This window comes from Triturus cristatus, chromosome 3_1, assembly GCF_964204655.1.
Source record: "Triturus cristatus chromosome 3_1, aTriCri1.1, whole genome shotgun sequence".
Classification (NCBI taxonomy): domain Eukaryota; kingdom Metazoa; phylum Chordata; class Amphibia; order Caudata; family Salamandridae; genus Triturus; species Triturus cristatus.
In genome coordinates, this window is record NC_140583.1 from 976,123,416 (window position 1) to 976,135,968 (window position 12,553).

Here is a 12,553-nt window from a genome sequence, read left to right on the forward strand (position 1 = left end):
TTTTGTAAAGATTTCCAGGTGTTGAAGGTGGAGGGTTGTGATTATTGGCCCTTTATCTGTGGTCCTAGACTTGGAAATTAGGGAACGGGAACACATGCTTTCCCTGCATATCACCTACCCAAAGTGCCTGGTAACACCCATAGATGTGAAGCAACTAGCACTGCTATTGCAGATGCAAATATCAGAGAGATTATAGGGATACAGACCAAAATGATTTATTATACTGGTATTCGTTGTCAAAAAAGAAAGCTGTTGATTGCCCGGCAATCACTCTTGATAAAACTATAATAATATAACAATAGAGAACTCAGAAACCTCAGAATCAACTGTTTCATATAATGTCCAGTGCTGTGACTAAAAACAAAGACTGAGAAAGCTAAGGCAAAAACAGGGAAAAATGTGAAACGTTAATTGGCATAAGAATATAAGTGAAACAAGGGCAGAATAATCTGCACTAATTAAAAGAAAGAAAATGCTCCATTACAAATCAAATTGGGATGAAATGCCAAGTATACTAGCCTCAAAGGAAATGAAAAATGTTTGGAAACTGGTCTAGAAAGGCACAAACAAAGACAGCAGTGTCCCAAGCTGTATGGTACCAGAAGAAGATTGGGTCATATCTCTGACTGAGATTCATGAAAATAAAATTGAGCTTTCCAAGAGTGAGTGGTACAGACCTAATGAAAACTGTTATGGTACCCGACAGAAAACACAATAAAAAAAGATAATATTCTTCCTCGATCTTTCCAGATAACCTTTCATTATAAAAACAAATATAGATTTCTGGACAAGCTTTTTTACCATAGCATTCAAAGGAATCACTAATTCAGGACATTTTCCTTCAAGTTGGAGAGGTGCGATAATCAAGCCAATTTTTTTATAAAAATGATCCTTCGTATACCAAAAATGATGGCCTTATTAGTTTAATAGATGTAGGTGCAAAACTCTACTTTCAAACAAAGATAGGGAGTACTCCCAGTCGACAGAGAACTGTCTAAAGGGTGTTTGCACGTGGAGCAGAAAAAATATTTCTTACGAAGACCTCTCACTCACCAACCTGGTTGGTGACATGCTTCATCATCGAGGTCCCACCCAGATAGCCGAGTGCCATCCGGGTGTGCTGCGACACCTGACTACAGTGGAGCTGGTTTGTTTGGGGATGAAGGTGAATAGTGAATTTAGATAAAAATTGGCCAAATTTAACCCAATTAAAATAATTTTATTCCAGGGTAATTTGGACAATAGTTAAAAAGTAGTGAAGATGCCAAAAAAGGTTAAATTGACCTATGGTATCTGATGATAAACAAAAGGAGTGAGAAAAATATATTAATAGGTCTACATGTTTCAACCATAGGTAGCTATTGCTTAGGTTTTCGTCAGGACCATGAAACGTGACCTGGGTGGTGCACACTCGCTAAGGTGTGCCCTGCCCTAGATCCGTGATAGAAGCCTAACCCGCTACTCACGGTTAGGAAAGCCTTTCTCTACTTGTCGAAAGGAAAAATTTAGAGAGTGGAGTTTGCGCACCTCAAGGGGACGAGATCACGCAATTCGTGATTTCCAAATTCAGAAATACACAACTGCCCGCGTTTCTGCCTACTTGTGATCAGTCAAGTCCCCGGTGGTGCAAAACTCTACACAAAAGAAATACTCCAATCCATGGCACACTGGATAGATTTCAATGATCTAGAATCGGTCAAGCAAGGTGGCTTTAAAGAGGGCCACTCAATGATTGATCATTACTCGAGCGTCTGGTCGATGGGCCAGAAAGTCATGGAGACACGAGGGAACTTATTCTATAGCTTCATTCATTTCCACTCAGCCTTTGACAAAGGTAACCGGGTGATTCTATGAGAAAAATGAAGAGGTATGAATATATCTAGAAGGCTGTTAACGGAGCTGAAAAAATTACATCAAGGAAACTGGGCCAAGGTAGAGTTAGATAAAAACAGAGCGTTATCCTGCAAAATTCCAATAGAAAATGTTTTACGGCAGGGATGCATACTAGCTTCTACCCTGTTTGCATTGTCTCTCGATGAATATCCTGTGATCTTAGAGAACACTCATGTATTCTTCCCAAAGATTGGGGGGGCATATACTATGTTTACGTTTACTATAATTTTATTATTTTGGACATGACACAAGTGGGGCTTCAAAGAAAATAAGATCTTTAAATAATAAATACTTCGAGGCAAACACTTTGGCAATTAATAAAGACAAAACAAACATGTTTGTGATAGGAAAAAAATGCAATTCTTTCAGATGGTCAAATGGGGCATATGATCGTGGAAGAAATCACCTCATATAAAAATTCAGGTGAGATTTTTAGTTATAGGCTAAATTGTAAAATGCATCTTGACACCTTGAAAAAAACACGCACTGACAACCATGGGTGAACTAAATAAATTCAAAGGGGATTTCAGTGGCCTTTCTATAGACCCAGTGCTTACTAGGTATAAAGAGATGGATACAACGCAAATGCTATATGGGGCAGAGATCTTGTGCCTCAGTTCAAAGTTTGCCTGGGAGAAGTTGAAAACTAAATGCCTCAAAAATCTGTAAGATCTTCTCCTGCGTGCCCTGGTTCAAGCAGTTAGAGTAGAAGCCAAGCTGAACACCTGGAACTGCATTGTGACAAATCTTTGCGCGCGGCTTTGGCATAAACAGCTACTTGCAACCAAATTACAAGTGTTGAGACTTTGCGCCGCGGCAATATGACAATTTACGAAGGGCAAGATACACAAGGGAAACACCTTCAAGGTATGGCTAAATATTTTAGTATAAATGATTTTGAAATTGACTTTGTACTTCTCAGTTTAACAGAATAAGGGCTTCATAAATGTACTAATACTGTCTGGTTATAATTTACTCTGCCGTTTCTGTGTTATGTGTCATGGTTTCTATTATGCTAGAGGAAGGAATCAACCTGGATGGTCAAGTTAAAGATGGGAGGAGGCTTGGGGACTAAAACATATAGGCACCTGCATAGCACCAACCCAGCCAGAGGAGCAACGTAGTGCTGTATGCACATACGCCAAAAAAGGGGAGGTAATCAGAGAAAGCCGCGTAATCCATATGGCAAGATGTGCATGGCAGAAAAAGGGCTCAAACTAGAAAATGTATTCGAAGTGGGCAAGAGTGGAAGCTGATGACATAATCAGCAGGTGTGCTTTAAAAATACACCTACACAGAATCCTTAAAAGGTTTAGATAACACATGCTCGTACTACTGAAAGAAGCCATCATTTTCAGCAGTGGTTTCTTGCCCCAAGCTTCTCTTATGCTGCCAAAGATAGATGAGCACCAATTAAGCAAGCCATAGTGAGGTCATGGATCAGACTCTAGTCAGACTGGCGCCCTGCATAAGCGAGGGTGACGGACGATGCTCTTGGTCAGTTGCCCTTATTAGGGTGAATCAGTCAACCCCATGTTAACCATTTGTCCTCACACCTCCATTAGAGACCAATTATTTTCTTAGTTACCAGAGACTCTTTCAATTTCTAGTTTATATGTGTAGCAAGTTTGCTAGCTGTTCTATTTCCTTCCAGACAACTTCCACTTTCTTTAGTACCAGGGAACGACATTTCAGGGTAAAGAAGATACAATATGGAGAAAGGAGGCTTACCGTGCTTCCATTGTTTCAGCTAGGACAGCATCAATTTGTTTAATCTTCTCCCAGCCTCTCTCTGACCTGTGAGTCTAGCAAAAAGTTTGTTTTATATATCTCCACATATTAACTTTCATTCTCACCTCCTCTGCCCGGTCACTTCACACCTTCTGGTCTCACCTCTAGTAAAATACCTTTGATCCAGACAACAGTAGCCAAATAGGTCTCATTTCTTGTTCTAGATAAGTCTTAATTCAGCCATTCTGAATGCTGGCTCCAGTATCTAAGAGAGTTGAGTCTGATGGGCACTGCAACTCCCATCCGCTCTAGGAGAGTGCCTTCGTAATCTGAGAACTGTGGTCTTGGGCCCTGCAGAACCTTTTTAGGGAAATATTAATGTACCCCATACTACCATAAGGCTGGTTGCAGTGGCCCTGCCTTGCCTTCCTGATTCTTGGACACTCAGCCTCCTCCTTCTGACTCTAATTTTCACCTCCGTCAATTTCTCATGCATTCCCTAAATTAGAATAGGTGTTGGACAGGGAGAATACAAAAAAATAGAAAACTATTAGCCGTATTCTAGCATGGCAGTCAGCAGTCAGATTTCACCAGACAGTATTTATTTCAGACACCAAGATTGGTGCCTCATTCCACATGGTTCACCAGTGAACTTTTGGGTCATAGAATTACCTATATTTTTGATCTGTCTAGCAGGGGCTCGGCTGTGATGAAATTAATAATAGAAAATAATGCAATTGACTAAAGTACATTTTAGGATGGGCGCAGTATACAAACAAGATAGGACTCACCTATTGTTTCACTCATTCCATCAAGATTCTTAAATTTTGCATCTGTACAAATCATCATGGGCCATTCGCTGGAATCTCTTAATGCAATAGGTAGTTATACTTAAGTGAGTATTCAAACAGCCTTTGCATGTTCTTTGGCTCTGTAGTGAAGCCTTTCATTATTCTACTGTGTGGTGTGTATGCATTATGTTAGGAAATATAATTGTTTTGCTAAAAAAAACTAAAAAAACACAAAATTGATCACATGGGTCAAAATAAATATAATTTCAATCAACTTTATTTCTTTTTATAAATGAGCACGGTACAGAAACAATCAAATTAAAAAAGACAGTACCATTATTACAGTGCTAGATTTATTGGCAATGTCAATATTTTCCTTTTGTTTAGTTTATTCATTTACTTTAAGTTTGGCCATTGTCTCTGAACAAAAACAAGACAGACAGATTGAACAGACGCTTTTAAGCTTTTAAATACTAAACTCTAGGATAGAGTTACGTACATACAAAAATGTTGTTTAAGATATGTTTCCTAATAAAAATATTTACATGCAGTTTTCGAATTCTTCATATTGGGTGATAATAAATTTTCCTACAATTTGACTATGTCTGAAGAATAGAATTTTCTCCTGGCGTGGCTCCACTCCGGAAGAACGTCATAAGAGAATTTAGATGCACTTCTCCTATATTCTTTTTCTTTACAATCTTCTTGGGAAATCACTGTGTTAGAGTCCACATCAATGTCTTTTCCCCAAATTTCTTTTCTGACGGTTTATTTACAGTGTAAAGTCGAGGGTTCAGAGAACACATATTCCAGGTAAAGTACACTGGATAGAAAAATGCTTCTTCTTTCTATAATTAGGGAACTCCAAGTGAAGATTATGAAATTTGATTAAAGTAGAGCCATCGTGTGACGTTTGCTTGGAGGAGGGCAGTGCTTAATTCCGGAGGGAAAAATTATATTCCCTGCACTGTGTTGCAACAACAAACATCTGTGAACTCGATGACATATTTGAGAGATTTAAAAGGGTCCTTCAAAACATCCAAAATATCCCTCTAAATGGACTTAAAATGGTAGCTAATGAATTTGGAACCACAGCCATCTCACCCTCCACCCCCCATTACAAATTATTAATATAAGAATGTAAAAAATTTCTTTATTCTAATGTGATATATTTTGTTTACATTCCGCTGACAGGATGTGATGCAGGAATCAGGAAACATGCTGCAGCATTATGGGAGGGATTCACTGCGACTCTGGCTAAAAATCCTGTGTTTGCACATCATACCCTGCAAATGAGAGGTAAACAAGCAAGCTGGTAAAAAAGGCAGAAACACATGAAAAAGTATATCTAAAAAACTGAAAGTGAGGAAATGAGCCCTTTTAATACAAAGGGTAACCCTAGACCCACTTGGGTTTCATTCCATGAAGTGACACTGTTTCTCAGTTCTTGTTTCTACAATAGGATAAACAAAGAAAGTGTGGGACAAGTTTTCTTGTGGTGGAAATTTTACAAAACCCACATTTCAAAGGGAGAATGTGGGTAATATTATCGGGGCTGTTGTGATGATGGTGCAGACCAAACTGCAAATACAGATGAGACGAGGGAAGTCAACTAGTCTTCCAAAACATGATATCACCAAAATTGCTTGGACATCTATTGCAGACCTTGAACACTGCACACCGCAACTAGTACCAGTCAATCTGCAAACTAGTGAAATATTTACATTATATACTCAGACACACTAAAAGACGAGGAGTGAGAACTATTTTGCCCGCCTTCATATACCAAGCATGCTGCTCCTTCAACTCCATGGTATATTTTGATGTTGCTGACATACATATTGGTATGTCTTCAAATGGATATTAGGAGTTTTAAACAACTGTACTCCTGTATATGGCAATAAAGGACCTCCACAGTGCCACCTAGCTGCTAGAAAGAGCGTTACTTTGATCATTTATAGTGTTAGGGAAAACTGGAAGGCGGAGTTGGGAGGCACCACCTAAGGGATGCTAAATGCAAGTACAAGCCTTATAGGATGTCTGTGCTACGGAATGCCAAGTGACAAAATGTCACTTGTTTAGGGAGGGGGAAAAAGTTTGCATTGGGCATAACAAGAAGCAATCCGCACACTCGGCCTTTGGCTCTGGAACATAACTGCAGGACTACCCGTCACCGTGGTTCTAGTACTCAGCAGAATGCAATAACTCTTGTTTATCTGCCATCTTGATTCCTCTTACCATATTTTGCAATATTTCCGTCCTCACAGGTCGACTTTTACGGAAATTTTTCAACATCACTGTAACAAAATTTAAGTAAGTAAATTGATTAAAATGAAATAAAATGTGAATGTTATTGGCTCCCTGGTAAAGCCACTATATTTTTAAGGGAAAAAACAAATGAGGTGTCCAAGGGGAGAGGAAATGCCATTAAAGTCTCAGGCGAAATCATGTGCATACATCTACGCATGCACACATGTCTATGAATGAATATCAACCTTTTTTAAGTGCACTGACGTTCCAATGGGATTCCCAGCACTAAACCATAAAGTATGTTACTGAAGAGAAAAAACTAAAAATCGTTTACAAAAAGCCATGTTGTCAGCTCTTACTTAAAAACAAGACTTTCGTATATGTTCTAACTTCCAGGAGAATCTTAACTTTGGAGCAACAAAAGAGAACGTCACCCTGCCACAACACAGCGCAACTTTCTGAATGTGGGACCATAAGAAGTTTTAAGATATGTGGTGAAAAATACAAATAAGCAGTTTTAAGGCTCAGTTACTGAAAGCAAGCTGTTTTTGTAACCGGTTCACATTTTTAGACAATATAAAACATCGACCTTATAGTGCATATAATATCTTTCCTTTAGTATTGATTTTTAACACTGTGGAATGCACATTTAGCTCTGTTTTTGAAGGGGATCACACTCAATCAAATGCATTTTTTTCCAATTAATATATACTTTCTTAGCCATTTCATAAGTGGAGTAATGTGTTTCCCAATTTATCGTCTTGAGCATCTTGCTGAATAATTCAGGCTTGTGTTGAACCCTTTGACAGGCCTTGTTTTTTATTGCATATCTACTACTGGTCATGATTGGTGGATGTTAATATTCCCTATTAATTCGATTTATTACCTTAGCTGTTTATCAAATGACTGAACACACATGCATTCTATACTGAGTTTTGTTTACTTGGCCGCAGGACTTAACTCGTAAGAAAACATACTGCCTGGGCACTTCTCGGGAGGCCACTACCACTTGCACAACCTTTTGCTCCTACCAACGCTGCCATTGCCAGTACCAACACAACTACTGACCATCACACTCACTGCTTGACCAATGCTGCTGTTGTTTTTGGTTTTGATGAACAGCAGATTTCTATGGCATGAACATCCAACAGTTATCTCTCAGAAGGCGGACGACCACCTTTTTATTGACATGTTCCCATTCTTCTTCAACTATCACTACTTTACATATTTTTTACCTCACCAAAAGTTTATCACATCTGTTCATCTTAGCAAAAGCTGTGGTTACTGACCTAGAGGCAAAGATTATAAAGCAGCTGGCACTGCCAGTTTGGGGGCGAGCAGGTGGATGAGGGTTCAAAAAACGATCTGTTAGGATTAATCCGCCCGGGCATAAAACGTAGTAAAGAAAAGAAACCTTGGCTGCGGAGCGAGGTTTGGGGGAGCCAGTGACTTCCAAAGCATCTTCAGATTTTTGCCTCTGATCTGAAAATGGCAGATGCCTCAAAAGAATCTTAGAGCTCAGCTGTCTTATCTTCTAAAAAGATGTGCATCTTCTCTGTGAATCTTAACAAAACTAAACAAACGGGGCTCGGAGGACTTCTGAAGCAAAGGAGGAGTCTAACACCCAAATACATTATCTAGATTTCCCAATTCAGAGGGCAGGACTATAGTTGGGGGCCATTGCTGCTTAGGACTGAGAAGGAAATAGCACTGAAAAGATCAAGAGGAACGGAGAACTCCAGAAAAGAGCTGGGTTTGGTGTCTTAGTAGACAAATGCGTCCACTGTAGGGACCTGTGTTTGACCTCATGATCACAGGTTCAAATCCCGGTGGGTCCACTCAGCCTTTCATCCATCTGAATTTTTTTGCCAGAGATTTTCGGGCATGCAGCCATTGATAAATTATGTCACTAAAAGGCAGAGGGTCGCCAGGCAAATCTCGCTCATTTTCAGCAGAAAGAACATAATACTTAGCCCTAGGCCTCATACTAGCATAACGGACAATGCAAAAAACCCCAAAAAAAACACGTGTAAACAGCATTTTGGGGATGTGGTTACCATGCAGTTGGAGGGTGAGAAGTGGGGACCTTCAGCTTCTAGGATACAATTAAATAAAAAGAGCAGTAAATTAAAAAACGATTATAAAAAATGGCAAAGACTGTTCTGTTTAAAAACACAAAAAAGTAACTTGACCTAACTACACAGTTATGTGAAAAGGGTGGAAGACAGAGACAACAAGAACTAGAGGAAAAGGAGAAATCTAAACGAAGAGTGAATAAGGGAGAAAAATTAAAGACAGACAGGACTGGTGATCCAGGAGGAAAGTGGAATGCGGCGTGTGGGTGGCAGATGGATAGACTTTCGGGATTAAATAGATACGGTGATGGCAGGATCTGGGAATGAATGTACCAGGGATGGAAGGGTCTGGCATGAAGCTGGCATGAAGCTGGTGATAGAAGGATCAGAGGAAAGAAGGATCTAGGAATGGAAGGGTTTCGGGATGGATGCTCATGGGATGAAAGGATGCTGAAGAAGAAAAATGCTAAAATATTGTACTGAACAGCTCACATTTTTTATCCATTCACATCCATATAGGTCTCATTCACTGTGTAGCAGATTGATAAAAAGGAACAACATGGTGAGAGTGAAAAATACAAAACTGGGATGCTCCATCAACCCCCTTTCCTAGGTAAGAAACACATGAAGACAAAATGCTACCACCATTTCACCTGTGCTTGGTATGAGGTTAGCACCATATAACACGGTCACCATCAACAGAACGAGTAAGATCTCATGAAAGCATTGAAGTAGACAAAGATGTGGAAAGAGTTACAAGAACAGCCACCTTTCCAAGTGGGTGATACATACAAGTGAAACATTGTAGGCCATCTGGGAGATTTCTTCAATATCACCTCTTTCCTACACCGGCGTTGGCAGACTTTGTTGTGCTTTTGTAAAGGCTTGACATGGATGGGGAGACGGCAGCGTTTTCCTATCACGAATCCCAGTCCAGTGGCTTTAGACCAGCACTGCGCCATCATCTGCCATGTGTGGGCCAAAGTCTTACCAATTGCCAGAGCAAAGAGTGAGGCCCATGGGTCCAGCGAGCCGTTGAACCAGTACAAAAATCCATTGCCCCTAGGACCTCCTCGCGCCACCTTGTAGCCTCAGAGAATGCGGTGCACCAGGAATGTGTCAAGCAGTGGAATAGGTACTTCTGAATCCATTAATTAAAAGTTGAAAAAAATAGAAAATTATGTTTGTTACCTGACTCACAGTCCAATCAGAAACAAATGAAAATTTGTAAAAAAAAAAGAAAAAAAAACATGGACAAGTAAAGAAAATTAAGAATAAAAATAGGACAGGAAGGAAACTGTGTGAGAGGGAGCAAGAAGAGGCACTCGAGGCATTGTCCGAGTCTATGCATAAAATTCTTCCTGCTTTTCAGGTTTTTGGTACGTGACGCTCGCCTGTTTAGGCTCTTCCAGCGTGTAGCTACCCTCATCCTTCTTCTTCATCCGGTAGATCAAGAGCATGACGAGGAAAGCAGCAAATAGGGCGCCCACCACCCCACCTACAATCACCGCTGCAAGAGGGAGAGAAAACACAGGTTATCATACAGTTATCTTTTGAAATCTGAACAACACACAAATGCTCCCTTCTGTCTGCAAACATAAGCAGACATTATTATAAGACCATACTAATGGCAATACGTTGGTATACAAATCTATGAACAGGACAATGCGCATGTATCATGCATTTTTTTGCTCTGGTTGAATATACTGGATATTCCTTGTTTAGCTAGTTTAGTCATATGAGAAAGAGCAGAGATAGACCAGGCACCAAACACAACAACGTTCCACATGCGCACAGAAACAAACACAACAAGCAGAGCATAGGCACAATCAGGGCAACCTATGCGTTCCAGATGCCATTTCTATCAAAATCAATTCCTCAAACATAATGCAGACTCTGTACGCTAAAATGTCCTTATTCATATAATTAAGAAAGTATATGAGAACATTGGAATGTTGAGTGCTCTATTGAAGACAATGGAGTGCTTCAGGCTTCTAATGGCTGGTAGAAGCCTGGAGCATCAACATTTCAATGTATGTTCACAGCTGTTACCCAAAAGGATTTCAACCCCCCTCAGGCTCTTACAAATTAGAACATTCTACCTTCTAGGGGCGGAATCTTCTACTAGTCTTAGAGGCCTCCGTAGCGGGCCCTCTCCTTTGTTAAAGGCCCGAGCTGAAGCAAGCCTTTTATTGCCAGTAGAGCCCGCTTAGGCGGGCTCTAAGGCTATAAAAGTAAATAGGATTGTTCTTAGCTGTTTCATCTCTTTCTTGGAGAATAGCTTACTACAAGAAATAGATTCTGTTAGACCTTACCCCTCCTTCTCTTTTAAGGAATCCATAAGGTTCTATTCTTGATCAGACTCTTTTCAAACTTTACGTTGAAGCCTTAGGTTTCTACTTAAGTTATGTACTATTACATACCATGCCATGCTTATGATACCCAGCTGTATCTGAAAATCTCTTCTCCCGATGACATCTCTTACTTACCTCTGATTCTTGAAATAATGAATTCATGATGCCCGAACATCATCTCTTGCTGAAACCACTTAAACTTATGTCTTGTTTATTGCAGCTCTGAAGAAGGTCAGGTAGCAGCAGAGGAGTTGACACCTCCTCCAGGCTGAGTACCACACCAAAGGCCCATTGTACCTGGGGTATGGATAACTATTTCACTTAAACCCTGCATGCCAGATCAAGCCTGCCAATATGGGGTAAAAAACCAAACCAGTGGCATGCAGAACGTGAGTACTCAACAAAGAAAGAAGAATAAACATGTGGCTATTTTCATATTTTCAGCAATAGCATTGAGGTGACAAAATTAAGGGGACAACCCAAGTGTTGATTGATTATAAAAGGCAATTTTCTGACCACAGCACAGTTAGACCATTAAGGACAAAACCTAACCTACTGAAGACCAACAATATGATAGGACTCTTCCAGTGGACCAGAGACACATCGAATTCCCAGCAGGTTCTCCCCCAAACTGTCAAAACTCAACAAGGAGTCACCCCCAATGCAAAGAAAAGGGACGGGATATGTAAGAGCTAGAAACAACAAATATTCCCTTCTCTAGTCAAAACCTTAATTATTGATTAATCCATCGGTAGAATTGAAGCTTTATATATAATCTCCAAAGAGCCTGAAAACCATATTAAATATTAGGATTCAGAAAGACTGATAAAGTTCAACCATATAAATGGGACTACTTTGTTACAATGCAACTAAAACAGAACAGTCCTTTTGCCATAAAAACGAATATCTATAACTGTTTTCTTGGAAAAAACGTTTATTCATTAAATTCTTCTTGTAGTTTTCTCTATTAAAGACCTTAGGTTAGTTTAAAAATACATGAACATTTACAAATATTACAAATTACAGTTTGTCACTTAGAAGTATACATCAAATATCAAAAACTATTTAATAACACATAGTACAAATTCATAAAATGTTAATTATATTTATAAAGAAGATAAAAAACCAATGGACAACACAAGTGTTCTTGCGGCGTTTCGGTGAAACATATAAAATATCGTCACCTTCTTCAGGACAGTTTTGGTAAGTTAACAATTAATCACTTTCTAATGAAATAGTTGTGCCTTTTCTTCTTACAAATTTTCTTTAGTCATCTACGGACGCCACATTATCAATCATGTGTAATATTTTTTAATGTTCATGTATTTTTAAACTAATCTAAGGTTTTTATTAAGGAAAACTAAAAGAAGAATATAATTAATAAACGTTTTTTTTCAAGAAAACAGTTATAGACCTATAGATATTTGTTTTTATGGCAAAAGGACTGTTCTTTCTTAGT

At 39.3% G+C, this 12,553-nt stretch overlaps 1 protein-coding gene across 1 annotated transcript in view; it reads right to left on the reverse strand.

The window, feature by feature from the left end:
* Positions 1-4,674: 4,674 nt before the first annotated feature.
* SDC3 (syndecan 3) overlaps positions 4,675-12,553 on the reverse strand; it is a 410,885-nt gene continuing 403,006 nt past the window's right edge. The window contains exon 6 of the mRNA XM_085645626.1: positions 4,675-10,250. Coding sequence (XP_085501752.1) covers positions 10,084-10,250 — 167 coding nt within the window. The 3' untranslated portion in view covers positions 4,675-10,083. The remainder of the gene's footprint in view (positions 10,251-12,553) is intronic.